The 20,940-nt window shown below is 43.1% G+C and overlaps 6 protein-coding genes across 6 annotated transcripts; 3 read left to right on the top strand and 3 right to left on the bottom strand.

Moving 5' to 3' along the window:
- Positions 1–2,551: 2,551 nt before the first annotated feature.
- AOL_s00117g51 (uncharacterized protein) lies at positions 2,552–5,485 on the bottom strand (the record flags this gene model as incomplete). The annotated part of the gene is made up of 6 exons (XM_011127214.1): positions 2,552–2,823; positions 2,896–4,380; positions 4,435–4,644; positions 4,696–4,862; positions 4,912–4,996; positions 5,053–5,485. 6 exons carry the CDS (start codon positions 5,483–5,485, stop codon positions 2,552–2,554), a joined length of 2,652 nt encoding a protein of 883 aa, XP_011125516.1.
- Positions 5,486–6,066: 581 nt separating this feature from the next.
- AOL_s00117g50 (uncharacterized protein) lies at positions 6,067–7,182 on the bottom strand (the record flags this gene model as incomplete). Its single annotated transcript, XM_011127213.1, has 3 exons — positions 6,067–6,110; positions 6,182–7,009; positions 7,083–7,182. The coding sequence occupies 3 exons, from the start codon at positions 7,180–7,182 to the stop codon at positions 6,067–6,069; spliced, it is 972 nt and encodes a 323-aa protein (XP_011125515.1).
- Positions 7,183–8,135: 953 nt separating this feature from the next.
- On the top strand, positions 8,136–8,900 carry AOL_s00117g49 (uncharacterized protein; the record flags this gene model as incomplete). The annotated part of the gene is made up of 1 exon (XM_011127212.1): positions 8,136–8,900. The coding sequence occupies one exon, from the start codon at positions 8,136–8,138 to the stop codon at positions 8,898–8,900; it is 765 nt and encodes a 254-aa protein (XP_011125514.1).
- A 1,806-nt stretch (positions 8,901–10,706) lies between these two features.
- On the bottom strand, positions 10,707–11,509 carry AOL_s00117g48 (uncharacterized protein; the record flags this gene model as incomplete). The annotated part of the gene is made up of 3 exons (XM_011127211.1): positions 10,707–10,797; positions 10,873–11,025; positions 11,175–11,509. The coding sequence occupies 3 exons, from the start codon at positions 11,507–11,509 to the stop codon at positions 10,707–10,709; spliced, it is 579 nt and encodes a 192-aa protein (XP_011125513.1).
- A 5,260-nt stretch (positions 11,510–16,769) lies between these two features.
- Positions 16,770–17,453, top strand: AOL_s00117g47 (uncharacterized protein; the record flags this gene model as incomplete). The annotated part of the gene is made up of 1 exon (XM_011127210.1): positions 16,770–17,453. The coding sequence occupies one exon, from the start codon at positions 16,770–16,772 to the stop codon at positions 17,451–17,453; it is 684 nt and encodes a 227-aa protein (XP_011125512.1).
- An 815-nt stretch (positions 17,454–18,268) lies between these two features.
- AOL_s00117g46 (uncharacterized protein) lies at positions 18,269–19,584 on the top strand (the record flags this gene model as incomplete). The annotated part of the gene is made up of 3 exons (XM_011127209.1): positions 18,269–18,421; positions 18,505–18,947; positions 19,002–19,584. The coding sequence occupies 3 exons, from the start codon at positions 18,269–18,271 to the stop codon at positions 19,582–19,584; spliced, it is 1,179 nt and encodes a 392-aa protein (XP_011125511.1).
- Between the last annotated feature and the right edge of the window lie 1,356 nt (positions 19,585–20,940).

Here is a 20,940-nt window from a genome sequence, read left to right as displayed (position 1 = left end):
AGTCCAGATTTTTGCAAGTTACAAGCCAACTAGCCGGTCTTTTTGTATCCAGGGATATTAATATTCAGCTTGATCCTACCCCTATCGTTACTCCAGTCATGATCATATAGAAGATTAGACATTACTTATTATTTCATTCTTCCTCAAGTGAGTACCGATTTTATCTAAACACATAAGTATACTTAGAATTGACGTTTTATAATTATAACATACATATATCATCCAGACGGCCAGCGCTCATTCGCACCACCAAACAAGTCAAAAGGTTCTTAGATAAGACTATCGGTTGAGGGGCAATCAAGCAACCTTATAATTACTAGCCAATTAAAAGCCATAATATATTGTTTCCACCTGATGCATATGATGATATGGTCTTCAGCCTCAATCCCAGTATCCTTCTTATCAGATTTGAATTCAGCACAGATACTTTCAAAATGCCTTTGCTGGTTCATTGAAGAAAAAGAAGAAACTACAGACCTTAGCTAATATGTACAATAAACTACGGAGCTACTAAGAAACACTGATTAAACGATAGCATGCCACCCCCAACTTACTGGATTAGCAGTATGGAATGATGACGTCGATTCAATCGACCACGCGGATATTCTGCGTGAGAGAATTATGTATATGAGGCTCTAGTTCATTCGCGCCGTAGTCTGGGGGACGCTCAGCTCTGCCTTGGTATTATATAACCTCCACCACGCGAGAATCCTCATGTGGTTCCCTCTCTCTCTTGATAAATTAAATTACTTAACATTTCGCTCCTTTGTGTGTGTGTATGTGTGTATGTGTGTAATCGCCCCTAATGGACGACACCTGATTTGAGCACTCCTCGGGCTCCAGGTTTGATTTGTAAAAATAGTGGCGAAAGTAGGTAATATACAACAAAAGCAATTAAACAGGTAATATAAACAAGCTATCTGGCTAGATTTCAAGTTGACGCACAGGGCTTTGAACCATGGGCGTCTCAATATTCATTCCACTCCTTGTGCCTGCGCCTGGATTCTGGGCTGGGGATCGTAAATTGATGCCGGTATGTCTCCTCATACAACGTCTACTAACCATCTTTCCTTTGCGTCCCTGGTGAGTTTTCTACCCAATGCATAACCTTTCTGACCACCCACATAGAGAAAGCCGTTGATTCCCATACTGTAAATAGGGTAACAGAAATTTGGCGATTTTCTCGCCTGAGATTGGAACCCTAATTACTAGGGTCCTCTCTCCAGCCCTCGACCCTCTTCCACGCATTAATACAAAGGCTATAAATGCCCCCAATGATCAATGCAATGCTCAATAAGATGAACTTTATCCAATCAGAAAAACTTTACCCAATACGCTTCTCTCGTCAATTCGGTGAACTTTGTACGGTTTTGAAGAATAAAGATGTATGATATGTCGTCTAGGCACACTTTTATCATCATTAGCTCCCTTCAATATTTCCATAATGACTGTCGATATGCTTGACGAACCTTATTTTTCCTTCTCGTAGCTCTTTCCACTGGTCAATGGATGTCGTCAATCTCCATGCTTGAGCCTCCGTCCAAGCTCATCTCATCCTCAAGAGATGGATGTGAACATGCCAGCCTCAGTAGGCTTGGCATATAATACTGGTAGCTGCGAATGCAATGCACAAATTAGTCAAGTTCCTAAGCTGCGCATTTGGTACACCTGCTATTTCTTCTTGAAATAGGTGGGATGTTATAGCTCCTGATAAAACTTACCCATATTGCCAAACCCGCGATCTCAAAATCTTCTAGCGTACCAAAGCAATCCTTCAGCATCCCTTCCCCCAGAATTAGCCTTCAACCCCAATACCAAAGTAACCGATATAAAATCAGCATAATTATATAAAAAAATAGAACTCACCCACAATAAACACCCCAACAATCGCAAAACCCCACTGCACTTCTAACCAGACGTATTTATCGCAACCTCAAAGCCAATCAAGAAAACAGTACCTTGAGTCCTGTCTTCAATCGGCTAGAGCCCCACAAGATCCAACTGTTTCCTTTCCTCCTACCAAACACGTGACTCCAGCATGTACCGAAATAGATATCCAGGTAGATAGACAGAAAGACTGCACGCAGTCAAGGTATAGAAAGTATAGAATAAGCGTGAAGGTATCAAGTACCTCCACATAAACCGCACTAGAATGTAACCTAGATTGTAAGTTACGGGTAAGATAGGATACGAGTTAAGAGATAGATAAAACGGTGACCATGCAGTGAAGTGTAGAAGACTAAGTGGAGTGTGCTAGAAAATAAACCGCAACAAGATACCTTTATACCCACCCTCGGGCCTAGCAACCGCCTAACTAGCCTACCGCAACATCGATATCTCGACAATACAAATATAATTTAATTTCACGCCATAATTGATTGACTGATCCTCGTGCAACCATCTCCTATTACCTATTTAAGTAATTGATTATCTACACCTAAACGCCTGATAGATACGCAAGCAACACTAACCCCCCACCACCCATCCATCTAGAGTACTTAAAGTATTAATAAAAATCTATGCAAACAAGAAGTCAACCCCCCCTCCTCATCTACTGCTCCCCTCCCTTTCTAAACTCCTCTTTATCATAAAAGCTCCCCCCACAAAACACACAAGTATCCACAGCCTCAAATAAAATTCTAAACAACGTCGGTTCTCGAACATTATCATGAATCAATTTCCCTCCACGTTGATCAGTCGCCGTCATTGCCTTTTCGTCTTCGTCTTCATCTACCATTCTTCTTGAAATATACTCACGACTACAGATCCCACATACTCGTGGATTCGGATCCGTAATGAGCAAAAATGTGAGAGCGCAGCGTTCTATATTCATATTAGCATATATCCCAGGTTGCCTGTAGCGTAAGGGAAAAGAAATTGAAGGAGAGCACATACTGAACAAATGCCCATTTCCACACCTCCCGTTCATCAAATCATCCAACGGAACAGGCGCAAGGCAAACATTACATTTTTCCATCGCACCTACTCTTACAATCTTCTTCGTCATCGTGACCAACAAATCCAAATTCCCAGGGTTTGCAAGAACCTCCTTCCTCTCAGCAATAAGCTTCTTCTCAATTTCAATATCAAGCGCGAAACGATATTCCAAATCTTTCAGCGTTTGGATCGAGAGTTTAAAAACTCTCTCATCGCGATAGAAAGCCAGGATCCCCAAGCATGCGGTTAACCACCTAATCAGTCGCGATTTTCGAGTTCGCAATTGCGACCCCTTTAAGACAGGAATCTCAAGAACGGCGCTTAATACCAACTTCGTAGTCCCCGTTTGCGCACTCAACACTCCAGGCTTCTTCGGAGCAATCTTATTAGCTCTCAGAAGGCCAACCAAGTTCCTAGCCCGGTTTAAAACTGCTTCCTTGGTGTTGAAGAGATAGGTGGAGATATGATCGATCAGATCTGCTGGCTTAATATCTTGAAACAGGTAGAATTCTGCTTCCTGTGCAAGAGGAGGCGGGAGCCTCCGGGATTCGTTCATCCCGTCCGAAAGGATCTCCTCCATCCTGTTGAAGGAATCCTCTGCATCCTCGGGGTCCACCAAGAAACGAATGTCACTTACAAACGCTTCTCCAGGAACTCCGTTGAGTGTGAAGTACTTGGCTGACCCAGCTGCCTGAGCAGGATCAAACATCTCCGACCAGTCTCTACAGAATTGCCAAGAGAGTGTGCATCGTTCCCTCTCCTTGATGGGATACTCGAGGACACCTTCAGGCTTTAAACGGTAGCAAACGGACAGAATCCCACCTAGTGGACAGTATGCTATGCCATAGACTTGACACGATGCTTGCATGATTTTCCAGTCCTCGATGAAGGAGGCTCTTTTTTCATCGAGAATGTCGATGAAGTCGGGTTTGGTGTTCGGCTGAGGGAATTCACAATTATTCTGTATTAAAGTGCGACCATAAAAATTCGGTATGACAGCCTTGAGGAGGATGGATTTGTTAAGGTTGGAAAGGTCGATTCTAACTATCGAGAGCGCGCCATTTGTCGAGCAGATATTGAGGTCGAGGTAATCCATCCAAATAGGGTCAGAAAAAGTGTAACCAGCGAGGCAAGCAGGCAGATCCATGAACACTTTATAAAGGCGTTGAAGACAGAAGCGTTTACCGATATCTAAGGTAATGCCAAAGAGCTCGACGCCATCACGCTGAATCGCAGCTAGAAGAGTTTCAGGGGCCCGGTTTGGAATGTTGTATACACGTTCGTACCACAGCAAAGCATGGGGTTCGTAACCCGCCATTGCCCCTGGGGTAAGGTGCGGTGGCTCATCTCCAGCGGAGAGTACCAGCTTCCCGCCAACCCTGGAAAGGACCATCCTCAGGACCCAAACTCCATCCGTGGTAATAAAGCTGAAGAATGCAATGCCTAAAAAACATTAAGATACAGTGAATATCTGCAAGAAATTAAGGATCAACTAACCTTCGTCGGAGCTCATTATAACCCACGGCGACCAGCACATTTTGACAATTCTCGAGCCTTCCGGTATTTTGGGGGTAGTTTTCAGAAGAAGCTCTACATCCTGGTCAATGATCTTAACGAACGTGAGTTCATTGTTCTCATCGACCATAGTAAAGATAGGGATTCCCCATCGCATAGTTTGGAATGTACATGGCTGTGACCAGCAGATCTCTACCTTTCGGTTAGTGTTTAATTACTATTGAAGGTTCACGGCTCCCAAACCTCTCGGAAGTTTGTCCCATGTGATCTCTACGACTTCATCTCCAGGAACATCTTGATCGATCAATCGATCCAAAAGCTTCATCTGAAGCTTCAAACCACGTCCGATAACAGTGGTAGGTTGATAAATCAAGACTTGTCGAGAAGAAGTCAGGATAGACAGTGAGCACCTAGAACCATCTTAGCCCAGCCCAGCAACCTAGCTGTAAGGATACATACCTTCGGTGAGTTCCAGCCCCAACCGGAGACCACTCCATCTGTCTCGCAAACCCTTCTTTGAACGTCTGGTCTAATTGAAAGCTCACTACCCGAATACCATCAGCATCCGCTCCAATCCCGTTGAGTCTAGAAGAATCTCACCGCCTCCCTTCATCACATCTCCCACCTCTTCATCCTGTAGAATCTCTAGCTTCTGCCAATGAAACTGAAACTCCGGCCGAGCTTTGTCTTCTTCCACATCTCCCTCCTTCTCTTCCTCCCCTTCCTGCTCCCCCTCCTCTTCACCATCCTCCTCGCTTTCTTCATACTCGCTACCGTCTCCTCCATCGTTACCATCACCATACCCCTTCCAATCGGCTCGATTCTCAGAGCTTCTATAATCAATTTTATTCTCATCTCCCGGTTTAAACTTCGATGGAACCGGAGGGTTCGAGACGAGACCCGGGTTTAGAACCGAATTGGTCAAAATGTAAGTAATTGGTCCCGCGGGGATGCATAGTTGTCCATCCTGCGAAGCTTTGTAGTTTTGAGGGATGGAAGGGTAAAAATTGAGATCAATATTTTTGAGAAGCATCTTTTGACCTTTTCTCTTAACTGTCGCTAGTTAGTATTCTTTTTTTCCCTCCCTTGGCAGTAACTTGTCTCAAGTTAGTTTTCAACGATGGGATTTGGTTTTCGGATTTAAGATTGGTCGTCGTCGGATGGCAGGCAGCATGCTTTGATGGAGAAGTCGGAATTTAAATGGGAATCAAGGCTTGCAGCCGAAAATTTTGTCGATATTAATAAAAAATTTAGTTGTTGAAAGCTTGCCTTCTGATGAGGCGCGAGATTGCGGTTGATGAAAGCCGAGCAGTAGTTTGTGCGGCGTCGTTCCAAAGATCTTCAAAGGTCTGGTCGGTTCTCTTGGCGTTTCTTGGCGACAGGCGGCTTGCTCTGCAACAGCTGCCATGCTAGCTGTGACCCCCGTCACTTGTACTTGACTCGCACTAAAGATAGGTACCGGATAGTAATTTAAGCAGCGGGTACCCACTTGAGTATTTTGGTATCCCTTCGTCTTGTGCCGGCTCTGATAGTTCCAACTACTAAATACCTACTTAATTAATAGGATGCAAACTAATACTAATACGGTACTAGTTCTAAGGGACTATATGCATCCTACCAGTATTCGTAGATGTGATAGATAAACTGTAGTTCGGAAACTAAATCGTCCAGAGGCACCCAGTATTAGGAAACTTGGGTAGACCTCGATTTATAAAATACATGCACGGACCATCTTCCTGCTCACAATCGCTATCCTCCTCCTTCTCCTCCTCCTCAACTTCCCCACCGTTCTCTCTCCTTTTCGAAATGATAGTACGTAGACCCTCCGCATCCGTATCTGAAAGCGGTGGGTAAGAAACAGCCCACGCCGGCGCCTTTTCCAAAACCCTCGGCAGCTCCGAACACTGCCTCGTCGTCATACCCTTAGGTTTATACCTCGGAATCCCCAGATTTATCTTATAATTATACGCCTTAACCAGCGTCTGCACAAGAGAAGCAATGCACGCATACGTCTTTACATCCAGAATATCCGATGGCTCGGGGATTCTTTCCACGGGAAAGAGGCTATACCAAAGATAATCCGCCTCATAGGAAATTTCCTTCCAGACATCTGCGACAAGAAATTCGTACCTACGATAGATCGATGCTAGCGGACTATCTTGAGCTCTGAAGGACCAACAACATCTTACAACTCTGAATATACCATATTTCTGACGAATTGGTTTCCCGAAGTTCTCAAACGATAGGATTTTTTCGAGGGACTCGGGTACTTCGATGGTTGCCGCCGAATTGTTGAAATAGAAGCATTTTTCAATGGGAATAGGATAGAAAACTATAATGGTCAACTCGGTTAATTTATATTCATCAAAATCACGAAGTGTGGGCCCGTCTCGACGCTCAACTATATTCAAGTCATCTGCATATGGGGAAGGCGCTGATATCATACGTTTCGGTCGATCCCGATTAAAGGCTTTTCTACTCCGATCAGCCAGTTTCCAGGAGCCCTGGTCTATCGATTTGCAGACATATCCACTGCAATCACACAATATCTGACCCTCTGTTCTTTTCGTTAGAATTAATCGAGTGACCATAGTTATTTAGAAAGGGAGTCCATCAAAATGGTATTTTACCTTGTAGGTTATCATTCTCCTCGTTCTGAGTTCGGCAAGCTAAGTCCTCCGACCCAACGACGGGTTCATTGGCACTCAGAATCGGTACTTTTGCATCCATAGTTGAGTGGAGAAGGGAATGTGTCAAAATATTAGCTCAGAGGTCTTTAAGTTTGCCGAAATACGAACGTTAAATTGGCCAAAATAACCAGCAAACGATCGAATATAAATATAAACATCTATTACTATTCTGTTATCAAATTATCCGTCTATACCTACCCAATTAATTCTTGATGGATGGGGATACTCAACTTCCCAGACCTCCTCCCACAGGCGATTCTAGCTAATATTAATACAAGTATTATCAGAAAAAGACCCTCTTCATTCGATTACCCTTTCTGATCTCAATTTCTTATTTTATTAATATATTTCTTGCACAACATGTCATTGCATATTTTAGTTCCTCGACTCCTAATAGCAGAATATATACAAGTAAGTAACTAATACAATTTCCAACAAAATCCTCTCCATCGTCCAAATAAGTTACCCACCGGCAGACCCAAACCCTTGTCGAAAATTCCAACAACCTCGCCCACTTGGCGCAATGGTTAGCGCACCTGACTTCTACGTTTCTCTCTCTCAAGAGATACTTGAGTCATCAGGAGGCTGCAAGTTCGAGTCTTGCAGTGGGTGAATTTTTTTTGGTTTTGTCTCAGATGATTTTGAATGGCATAAATAGACCTTCTAACAGATAATAAAAAATGTTTATTTCATTTTTATCCCCCTTTTCTTTTAACCCGCTTGTACTTTGAATAGTTCTGTTCTAGTACCGTTCACTGTATGAATTGAATTGAATTGAATACAACAGCCGTGCGGTGATGCAGTCAAGATTTTATGCGGCATAGAATCCCACTCACGTGACAACCCACACCACCCACCAACACCAACGCCATCCCGTCGCCATCCCATCCCTCCATCCACAACCACCATTCACATTCCTCCATGCTAACCTCCCGCCTCCCACCCACAATCACCACCATCACCACCTCCCTCCTCCGACTTACGATCTCCAAAATGTCCGATCCCTCAGAAGACCTCTCCTCAATGGGCTTTACATCCTTCGGCAAAACCCCAAAACACCACCAAACAGCTCCAATCCACGCCAATCCCACGCCCTTCCCATCATCATCAACATCACTACCCCCCCGACCACCCTTCCAACAAGGCAATCAATCCCCCCACAATCAACACCATAATAACAATAACAACAACAACCAAAACTACCGTGGTCGAGGTGGCAGAAACTTCAATAACAGAGGAGGAAGAGGAGGAGGAGGAGGTCAAGGTCATCAAGGACATCAAGGTCATCAAGGACAAGGAGGTCCCCACCGTCGTAACTTCCATACAAATCCACAATTCCAACGTGGCGGCCGCGGTGGTCGACACCACCATCCATACCCCCACCGTCAATCCCACGATAATCACAATCACCAACAAAGACAAGACTTCACAACCTCATCATCAACCCCCTCCTACCGTTCCAAAGAATTCGGCGAGGGACTCTACAAACCTTCTATGAACGAAGATCCCTGGGCTCCCTTAACCCAGAATAAACAATCACAATCACAATCACAACCACAATCACAACCACAATCACATCAACAAAGTAAGACAGCCATAACAACAACAACAACACCCAACGACGTCTGGATGGGACAAACCGCCGCCGCCACCAGTACCAATATAGAAGACAAAAGTACTTGGTACGACAAACCAGAAGATAAAGCCGCCGACGGCGGTGGCTGGAATGCAGACGAAATCGACCTAGGAGACGATTGATAGAAAAGAAAAATCTTCCACCAGAAAGAAAGAAGAAAAACACAAATCCAATTCCTCCCTCTACAAGAGAGATTATATTATCATCAGGGGGGAAAAAAAACTCAATAAAAAGAGTTTTTACAAACCGTTTGGATTTAAAATATCCTTACAAAACTGAATATTATATTAATATTCAACCCAGAAACTAACATCACTGCCACACGCACGCACACCTTTGGAGTAAATAAACCAGGTATGATTATTCGGAAGTTTTTTATCATCTAAAACTCCCAGATCTATGTATACGATACCCATTTTCATCATCCCATTCCTTTATTTCCAAGGAGAAGGAGATGTTATATATACCAAGTCTTTAACCCCCACAGGCATAAAGACTAAAAGACACCCCCGTCATCGAAACGGTAAAAACTCCAATATACAAGGGTTAACACTACTACTCAGAAGTAAATAGTAGTTAACCCACACCTCCAACCACCCAAAACAGATATCATAACCAATACCTACTAGCAATTAAGTACTTAGGTAGTTAGTCTAGTTCAAAAGATAATCAAACCTCTAATACATTCATCCCCAAGTAATACTAACTTACACCCGTGTAACCCTCCACCTCAATTCGTACTCCCAAAAAGTCCTATACATAACATACAAATCCAACAAACCCCATCCAGTATCTAATCTAATATAATCAAACTGTAACCTCCCCTACAATCCCAATATAAACCCACTCACCCAACCCCTCAACCCCCCCACCAAATCACATGATACGATACAATTCCCCACCACCACTCCCTCCTAACAATCTCAAACAAGAAAATATAAGTAAACCCCACCCTCACGTGCACTTCACATCCTACAAATCCTCAAATCTTACTGGTCAAATCGATCATCCATACCTTAGTTTATATCCCTCCAAGCCCCCCCCCGCTAGATCAGATCCGATCCGATCAACGGACATAAAAACTAAACTACCACCTCTAGAACGGAACAGAGAACAGTCTTAACACCCGACTCCTCCTCTTTGCCACTAGCGCTTGATTCTAAATTTATCATACTACCTTTAACTACTAAGTATATACCAATCGTTCTTCTAGCTAAAGAAGCTAAAGAAGCTTATTCCAACCTCCCCATCAACACACCCACACCCACACCCACATCCACATCCCCTTCAAAACCATCCCAAAGTCCAAATATAAGTAAAAGTAAGTAAGTATATGTGATATTATTAAATAATATAACAAAAAATACAAATAAAAAAAAAAGTGTGTACACCATAAACCCCCCCTTCTTAAAACCATCCATCCATCCATCCATTCAAAAGCGTACCCGCAAAAAAAGACAAAAAAATATTCCAAAATATCATATCGTACCCCTCCATTTAAACATTCCCTTCAAAAAGAAAAAAAAGAAGCAGGAGTAGAATGACTTGCAAACACCAAAAAATCGCAATTGTTGATTAAAAAAGGCGAACCCAAAGGATGAAAAAGTGTCAACGAAAACTCCCGCATCCCAAACAGAAAAAATGTCCAATTGCTTGTCAGTATAAAAAAATGCGTTCTTTTATTCGTAAACGGGTCGTTAAATTGCAACCGCTGAGAATGCGACACCAAGATATAAAATAAAAAAAGTCGAGCGATCCGCGAGTTTAAGAGAGAGAGAAAGAAAGAAAAGAAAGAAAACCGCTGCTGAAGGAGTCGATGAAAGTGAGAAGGATGAGGTGGAGGAAATCGTATATACCGACAGTCCGTATCCAAGTCGTACCGTTAAAGCCGGGGGCACGCATCGTCCAAGAATAGAGGTTTGAGTAAACTAATACTCATAATCCGCAGGTCCAGGGTATCTCTCCCTAGCCATGTTATATTCCACCGGATACCGCTGTTCAGCTTTCGCTTTAAGCGCACTATACACACATAACACATTCAATTAGTGTTTCTACATTTCCAAAAAGAAAGAAAGAGAGAGAAAAGAGACATACTCAGTCTTCTTCTGTAACCACTCCAAATCACCTTTAACCTTCTTTGCGACCTTCATCCCATCTAAGAAATTCGCTCTTGTTTCAGCAAGCCTCTTCTGCGCCATCGCCTGGAGTTCCATCAATTCCCGTGTTTTCGCGTTTAACATGCCCGATCTGTAGAGTTATAAATTTCAATAATTAGCCTAATCCCCCACAACCCCAAAAAGTCCACATCTACAAACCCCCCCAAAAAAGAAAAAAAGTGTAGTCGTATGATAATAACGATAAAATGTAGATTTAAAAAAAGGGGGGGAGAAACTCACGTCTGCGCCTGCACGACCAAACTCCTATCCAAAGGAATCGGATCAAACGCCGCAACCAATCTATCCGTCAACACGCTAACCAGATCATTGGTCTCCATACTCCCATCTTCAAACTCATCGGCCGCACTGCCAGCGTAGGAACTACTGGATATCGAACTGGATGTAGCGTATGACGGTGTTCTCCGAGCATCATGTGCTGCACGTGGGATCGGGACCACACCTTGTGACGACGAGGATGGAGGAGTCGAGTAGGCGTATTCGTAGGAAGAGGAGACGGAAGGGTGGAGAGGTTTTCGTGACGACATTGGGAGGGGGAGGGAGTAGGTGTCTGTCATTGCAGATGGTATTTGGGAAGGAAAAGAGAGAGTGAAGTTGGCGATATAAAAATAATATAAAATAACAATATAAAATAAAATAATAAAAAAAACTAATTTTTATTGGGGAATCCGGGCGATTTCAAACGGGAAATGCCGCAGGAATGTCAAAAAAAGTCAACGACCAATCAATTGACTTTCAGAGAGCCCCCAAAAAAAGTACGATTTAAAACCCGTTCTTTTTCGGCTTTTCTTCTCTTTGTCTTTGATGTGCTGTTCGGCCTTTGAAGAAATACGCCAAGCCAGTTTTTCACGGGTGGCGAACAGTTGTTCTCGTTAAAAAAAAAACAACTTATAAGACAATATCTTGTTAATAGATGTATGTATATGTAATATGTATGTATGGTATGATCCGGTATGATTTGTTATATCTTTCGAGCTGGCAAAGTTTGCTTAGCTTAGCGGATAGTCAAGTCGGTGATACAGCGAATCGAGCAGCGCTGCGTTGTCGAAACTGTCCAAGTTTTTTTTTTTAACTACCTGAGAAGGTACCTAGTTCTGACCGGGGACAGGCTTAGGCGAGGATTTGGAGAGAGAGATGGGTGATTGTTCTGGTTCTTTTGACAGCTTCGGTGTCACAAGCACTCTGTGTATCTTATACAGGCAATTGGTGGGTATGGCTGGATTTAGCGGCTATGAGACTGTGACGGCGGTGATGATGATGATGGGTGGGAGAGTCCAGACACGTCTGCCAGATCTGCTGTTCTGTACTGTACTGTAACCGGGAAGTTGATGTTGATGTTGATGTTGAGGTTGAGGTCAGAAAGAACAGAAGTGTGATGAGGCGAAGGTTTGTCGACACGAGGAAATGGCAAACGAGCTAAGCAAGTAAGTAATGTATGTACTACAAGCCACGTTCAAGATGATCGCGAGAGAGCGAACAAAAAAAAGGTAAAACTGATAGAAAATATATATTTCTTACTTCAAGATGATAATAATACTGAGAGTGAAAGAAGAGGAGGAGGAAAGAAAGAAAGAAGTCATCTCCTCTTCGAAGGGGGGCCTCCAGCTGCCCTATTTATACCCGAGCAGACCAGGACCTGAACACCCTCTTCCCTCATCATACAATCGAAGAAGGGGGGTGTGAGAATGAGCAGGAGGGCAAGATACCCTCTCCTCCTACTCCCTCCATCGATTATCTCCAATGGATAGAAACAAAGAGAAAGAAAGAAAGAGAAAAAAAAGTATCTTCCGCCAGTCTCCGCTCGCAGCTAGCCATCGGAAGTGTGCAATGATGGTGGGAGCCAACCATTACGGGATGTCGATACGATTCAAAGAAAGAAAGAAAAGAAAGAAAAGAAAGAAAAGAAACCAAACCAGCAAAACTACTCGAGCAGTTGGATCATGGAAGAGGTTTTATGGGCCAATGACGATAGATGGCGAGGTTCCCCGAGTATAACTTACTATAACTTACTTAAGTACTCACGGCTTCAAACGGTGCAGCTTTGGCTGTCGCTGTGGTTGGTTAATTCAATTTGATCCAATGCATTCTTACTCACTTCTACATCATATCATATCATCTCCACTTATACTTCACGACTACCTAAGTACTTAAGTACCCAACTATCTACTTCGCATCTTCGAAAACCCGCGATTTTGATCAGATCTATTATATTATATTCCACTATCCAGAAAAAGAATTCCCAGTTCCAAAGATTCAAACCAGGCAAGGTCCCGTTGACCGATCGAAAGAGAAAAAAGAAGGAAAGTCGTCAGCATCAGCCCATTCCAATTCCCATCGTCCCATGAGAGTGGTACAAACCTCTCCCCCTCGTCATACCACGAGACTAAAAAACCCCTCCCCCCAGAACCCAGGCCAGGTCAATTAACATGGTTCGTACATGTGCTACCACGTATATATTACTTGCAGCTCTTCCAATCCTTGAAAAACGATTCCAATTCTCTATGATATGGGGAGAGGAAGAAAGGATCGGGGATTATCCCCGGTCGAACGATGAATCTCATATACTTGATACCTTAGCACCTCACTGACTACTTACTTAGTATGTATGTATACGTCTGGGAAGGTGGAAGCGATCCACACACCCACCAGAGAGAAGGGGAAAAAAGGGATATGCAAATCGCGCATACACTTCTGGTACCGTGACTCTCAGGTTCCCCCTCCCGAAATTCTCAAAAATCCAGAATCCCAACTAGTCAGTAAACCATCTTTTGTGTGTGTGTCGACACTAGTCGAGAAATCGAATCAGAAGAAGTGGGGACCGATTTCCTACAAGGGTGTTTGCATGTGTGTGTCTTGGTGAGAAAGAAAGAAAAGAAAACAAAAGAAAAGAAAGAAAAAAACATGGGAATTGACATCTGCGGTGTACCGTTACAAATCCCTGTTCAATCTTATATTATAAGAAAAGATAAAAACGGAGTTTCTTTCTAGAAAAAAAAAAGGTACAGCTGGATCTTTATGCGGGTATCCGAAGGGTGAAGGCATATGCCCTATGACGTGCAGGTACACATCACGCCGCATACATACCAGTGGAGACAATTCACCGGGTCCTAGCTGAATAGGTAAGTGAATATATGAAGTGTAGGGATTGAAGGTAAGGATAACAAGTAACGGTACATCCGATCCCAGAGAAACAGAAGTACCGTTTAGACCGGAGAGGGTGTGTGGGTAGAAAAGAAGAGAGAGAAGCACGTCGAGACGAGGTGCAGAACGGCTATTGTCACCTGAATGGTGGCTACAGACGGATCACAGTCACCTGACCTGAGATGCTCCGACTTTCACCTGCAATTCTCCTGCAAGTGCTGGGTTCCGACATATCATACCAGACCAGGAAATCCCACAGACCATGAAAGAGGATCGATATACCTCGGTCGAATTCATCTTATCGCCGGCCAGCTCCGAATGTCGACCGTCTTCGGAACCGGGGCGATTTCTGGCTTGTTTGTTGTATTCCGACCGCTCAACACAGAAACATCCCAAGTCCCCAATTCGCTGCTTTCGGTATTCAAATATCAAATCCCAACCTAGATTTCAGTTACTATACTACTTTCCAAGGTAAGATATCTAAGCTTGTACTTACCTGTTGTGATTGACGCCGGTCGTGCTTTTGTATGTAAAATAAGAGACTGTGCACTACGGTGATCACACTATTAAAAAGATAGCATAGTTTAAGATTCAACCAGAACATATACGCTTGTATACGTAAATTAAGTTCGTGCAGCCAGTCTCTTCATATTCTTAGAAAATATCTACCTAAATACCTAGTATGCACGTATTTTAAGGCTGAATCCTTCTAATTGTTAAGTCATATCTAAATGTTAAAGGTTTTAAACCATACAACGCCCAAACCGTCGAAACGAGAAAAAACCAGGTTTCCAAATTGAAAGACAAAGAAAAGATATTCAAAAGGAAGTTGAACGAGTCTGTATCCACAATAATAACCAAGATGCTGTGTTAAATCTCTCTCAGGGTCCATACTTTAGCAGCAATCTACTGAGTCTACCACCCCTGGTGGGATACAGTATGCCGTGTTACCCTTTCCCCCCAAATAACCACCCTTAGAAGCGAGAAAGGGCTTCGTCTGCGGTGACAAAAGACTATATTCATTTCTTCCTCGCATGCAAGCACCAAGTATCTCCCCCAAATCTTTATCGATTTTCCTATTTTCGTAAATAAAAAGGTCAGTCGCTCAGTTGTGTAAAATAGTATCTCTTTCAAGTAATATATATATTCTGAAGGGGATTACTATGAAATACGTACGTTTTAACCCTTCCAATGGGTATTTCAATCCATTGGATATATACTCTCAAGCATTCCATTGCAGTGTATTGACATATAGCTGGTGATGATTTCCATGGTGGATATATTTATACCAGCTATTAATTAAGCAGGCGCTCATCGAAGACTCGGATGGTGACACCTTTGTCAACAATAAAATTTCCTAGTTTCGGCCATAATACCGACCATGAGTTACTTCTCACCCTTGAAGTTTCATTGCTGCTGTAACTGATAACTGAGTATCGGAATACCGTGGGTATCCGGATCCAAACAGTGCATCTTGATTGAAATATGGAGTATATATATTCTAATATAAATAGGCTTTATTAATATGAAAAGTACTCTAGAACTCGTCGAGACTGTAAAACTTACCGAATAGAACATACAATAGCAGGAGAAGTAGGAGAGATCCCGCGAGCTGATGTTCGTCAGGTTAAAACCCTCTCTTTCGGTAAGCCAGGGGGAGTAGAAGAAGCAGTAATAACAGCATCAGCAGTAGTAGTAAAAGTAGTAGATATTTAATGGCCTAATTCCGAGACACCTTGGCAACTTCTCGGTAACAGAAAGGATAGTATCGTACTCCATGTCTCTGGGTATGTGGGAGAAACTTGAGGGAGTAGTTAGGTAGTTTTTGGACAGAAAGTTATCTGACAGAGGGCCTTGACAGTCTAATTTATACTTACTCTCAGACACCCATATTTATCTATGCCGTTTATATTTATATTTTAATAACTTGATTAGATGTCTAACTTGTGTAATCTCAGTCAATCGAGCATATCAATATCTTGTGAAAAAAAAGAGATACTGTTTGATTTACCATTCGCATGGCATAAAGACAGCAATCATCACGATCAGCCACAAATTCCTGCCTTGAGCTCTAGTATATAGTATATTAGAGTATAACATATTATATTCTATACTTATATTCTATAGCAATAGACTTCAAAACTACCTAATATTCAATAAATATACAAAATATGCTACAAACACAGCTGCACCGCCAAGACTTTATCGCATATAAGCTACTGAATATAATATAATACAGAGACCAGCGTGCTATTCGATTCTATCGACTAGAAATATCCTTTTAAATACAATGCAGATAAAAGAAAAATAAAATATTATATTTAATACTTAATATACCCATTGCACGTGCACGCACCTCGACACCAGTCAGCTTCTATTCAAGTGTTTGAACTTTACCCCTCAACAACGCCAAGAGGAGGCGCATGAAGCATGCATATGCATCTTAGCGGCTCGAAGATCTCGCGCGCGAGGTTCGAAGGCGCTTCAAGAATTGGAAAAAAGGGTGAATTGAGAGTTCAGCTGGAGAAACGATAATTTAAATCCTCCTTTAAAATTAAACCCCATTCCGATGTAGTTCAGTTCCTCCATCTTATCTACTCCCTGTGTATGAGGGGCTAGTGTTCTTATATTATATTATCTTTTGATCAGACTTCACGAATCAAGAAGACTTCCAAAATGAACCTCAAACCCCTCTTCACCCTCCTAAACCTCTACATCATCCTCCTCAAACACGCCGAAGCCCAATTCCCCATAAAACCAAATGCCATCCTAAGTCCCGACGCCGAAACTATATCCACCGCGGGTGGACAATTACAAATAATCTGGACAAACACCTTCGGCGCCAACGTCACCATCGTCTTACTCGACGACGATGCAAACAACCAACCCGAACAAGTCATAACCATCGCAAGAAACATCGGAAATACGGGCTTGATGACCTGGTATATCTCGGAAGATTTACCACCCTCAAACACCTACGTGGTAAGAATATCGTACGATAATAATCCGGATAATTATAGTTACTCGGAGCGGTTTGCGGTTATTGTATATATACCGCCTGAAAGTTTGCCCCAACCGACGACCCTTCCATCGACTAGAACTACTTCGAGTTCAAGAACAAGCAGAACCACAAGCTTTACAACTACCTCATCTTCAAACACTTCCACACCAACTAATTCCTCTCCTCCTCCTCCACAATCGACTAGCAGCGGTCCCAATATAGGTGCAATAGTCGGTGCTGTAGTCGGTGGGGCAGCGCTGGTCACAGCAGGGTGTTTAGTGGCATACTGGATTGTGACCAGACGACGAAGGATACTAGCAGCAACAGGAGGGGCTGTGGCTTCCGGGCAGTTTAAATGAGTTTTCTCTCTCGCAATTTTTGCATTCATGAAATAATAATAATATATCGAGTCTATGTATATAAATAAGTACTTAGTGATGGTATATAATTAGTATGGTATGACCGGTATAAGACATTCCAGCTACTTTAAAGCTTTATTAGAATGGTCTAGACGAATTGAGCTACCACTCGAACTGGGCCTCTAAACCTAGATCTGAAATCTGATTAAGTAATTCCGGCAATTCTAAGTTAGAATGCGCACTAAGTTAGGATGCATATGTCCACTTATGCATGGTTGTGTGTATGAGTCTTTCACTGAGAACCCTTTAATTCTGCCTGTAACATTAACCCGTGCCGCACTCAAGCACCACGACCCCCCTAATCAGTGCCTGATATAGTTCAACAAGGAATATCATGACTCATCTTCGTATTCAGATCAATTGTAGCAATTGATATTAATAAAGTCGGTACCTCTGGTTGCCGCACAGATAGTATTGGCGGCACAAGTATCTTCTTAGCTTGAGCTCAAACATGACAGGGAAGGCCTGACGTAGTGGCGCTTTTCAGTGCCACATTTTAAGAACCGGCGGGCGGCGGTCATCCGAACGCATCAGCCAACACGTAACCTACCACGTGCCTACCTAACTTATATTAGAACATCCGCTCTCATCCATCGCTCGCTACTTACCATTCTCTCCACCCATCTTCAACATCACACCCCCCCCCCTTTTGGACCAGCACTATTTACTCGACGATAGAAGGCATCTACCAACAGTATTCTACCAGTTCATAGAGCTATACTTGTTTATAATCTGTGACTTTTGAAACCGGCGTCATGCTGGACCTCCGCAAGCGGGCGTTCGACGCCGTCGCATCGGCCGTCATGGCCTCATCCAACCCCGGGAACGAACAGCCCGAACCTATCAACGTCTTCGCCATCATCTTGTTCATGGTGACCCTCATTTTCGCTGCTGCTGGGTTTATTCTGGTACTTCTTTTCTCTTCTGAAAATAGGGTTGACCCCTATTTATCTATCTACACAGCCTTGCTAAACTATTGATAATAATTTAGTTCGACTATACATTCCAAGTCGTCAAGATTCTCACTATCGTCGAGGACCTCCCTTCGGACTACGATCTAGCTCCAGCATACGATCCTATCGACGGCGACTCAGAACCCGAAGACGGTGCTCCACCACACTACCGTGATGACGCCGAAATACACGCGGAGAGCCCGACGGCACTTAAAATTGCCCCGGGTCTCTACCTTGGCGGCTCACCTGATGTTCATGGGAAATATATTACTTCTTCGTTCCGAAAGGCTATCTTGTACCTCCGACACGAAGCCGGCTTCTGGTCTGCATGGAGGGGTTTTAGCGTGAATATCGTATACTCGATCGCTGCGTCTTGTGTGAATGGTATTTTCTTGAGCATGTTCCCCTTCCCTTTCGGGAGGTACATCTCCGGTGTTTTTGTAATGTTGGCCGTTAGTCCTTTGAGTCTGGTTCACACACAGTACGTTGTCCTCCTTTCCACAAGTCCACAAACTTCATACTAACAAGAACTCAGCATCATAATCGCACCACCAACCAAGGAAACCTGGTTCGGTCGTCTCTCCCGTCTCCCCTTCCGATCCATCCTACACACCCTCCCAGCCGCCCTTTTGGTCGCAATCACCGGCCAAGCAACCTATGCTTTCCCAGATCTAATGGTCAAAGCCTTCGTTCCATCCCGTGCATTCGACGATCCACCACCACAAGGCGACAACCCATACCAAAGCATGCTGACACCGCTCCAATGTCTTGCCATCTACTCTGTTTTCCTAGCCAGTCATGTATTCCTATTCATCCCATCGATGATCATCCTGTACAGAGTTCAAGCTTCGGTGTATGCGTCCACGGAGGAAGCTATTATCCCGTTTGAAAGGTTGGGACCACAGACTATTTTGCAAGCGTGGAAGAGTTATACCTGGGAAGGCAAGAAGAGGTTGATTCGATTGTATGCCCGAGTTATGCCGTTGGTATGGTTGGCGGCGTTTGGAGTGGGGACGTTGTTGTTCTTTGAGATGAGGTGGGTTATGGGGGCTAAGGGACATGTTTTGGATGCCATTTTGAAGACGTGGTTGAGGAACCAGTACGGCAGGGCTCCTTAGAAACATTCACGCAACATACATATATATACTTTTGAGAAATATTGTAGGGGTTTGGGAACGGGAAATTGCGTTATCTTTGCTCTTCTTTTTCCTTTTGTATTCGAGTTAGGTTAGTTAGTTAGCACAGCGACGGTTCGGCAAGGCGTGTGGGTTTAGTTCTTTTCATTATTAGCATCTACACACGCTCATTGAATTAGTACCAGTTCTATATCTATAACTATAAACTTTAGATACTTACCTAGGTAATTAGTACGTGTTTAATCTATATAGATCTCTGAAGTCTAATATAAGATATCATCATATCCCCACAATATCACGAAATAGCCAACCGAAAGATAACAGCTCAAACTGTAATTACCCGCCCTAAACCGGACTCCCAAGCTAGTCTGGTCTGTCATTCCATAAACTCGGCCCGAATGACAGTGTAATATGGAGCTAAAACCCATGATTACCTCGCCAAAACCTTCCTCTTGAGCTCTAAAAGGGAAAGTAGAGGCGAGGCCCGCGCATCTGATTTGTATTACTCGATCAAAACACCTGAGCAAAATTTTAATACTGGGTTTTTTGTGTAGCAGATGTTACTTATCATTTAGAAACCAGAAGACAAGAAAAGAGAAGGGGAAAAACTGTCCTTGCAAGATAGCAGGCTTCCTGTTAGAGATAGCTCTAAGGCTATCTATTGGTCCAATTTTGCCTTTTTCTTTCTTTCTTTCCCTTTAATTTCTTTTTGGAAGAAATGCTGCAAGCTGCAGTGCAAGTCGGCACTGCACTGCACTCCGGCTCTCTCTCTTGTCTTGTCTCTTCGATTATTCCCAGATTCTTCTGATATGGTGCGATTGACACGGTTACTACGGTTATTATTAACTGGGGTTCTGGTTTTGGTTCTGGTTCTTATTCTGGTTCGGCTGCTTGGTCTCAGAAGCATGCGCAGCAGATTGAGCGAAATAGTTAGAAAAAAGTTACCGCGAAAGTCAGATAGAAAAGGCCCGACACCCCAAGTCCAGGTCAGGAAATTCTGTTTCTGAATTTTTCTTTCGTCTGTTTCTGTTCGAATAGTTTCTTTCCGAAGCTGGTTTTCTATCGAGTAATGATCGAGTAATACGAATTCCGACGTAGGAAGTATAAGTATCCGTCGATTTTTCTCTTCCTTCTTTTCCTCTCTCTTCTCTCTTTCTTCTTTTTTTTTTATTTATTAAAATAACTTCTCTTACTTTTTTATTATTCTTCTTTTCCTCTTCTCTCTTTAGCTCTTTTTGATTTGATTCTAATCAAGAGTTCTTATTAATTCGCTCGTGTGACTACTTTGACAATTTATTGATACCCTCCATCGCATCGTCAAACTGAACTATCGTTTAG

This window comes from Orbilia oligospora, assembly GCF_000225545.1.
Source record: "Orbilia oligospora ATCC 24927 unplaced genomic scaffold scaffold00117, whole genome shotgun sequence".
Lineage (NCBI taxonomy): Eukaryota > Fungi > Ascomycota > Orbiliomycetes > Orbiliales > Orbiliaceae > Orbilia > Orbilia oligospora.
The sequence above is the reverse complement of the archived record's forward strand: the minus strand, read 5'-3'. Positions and strand labels throughout refer to the sequence as shown.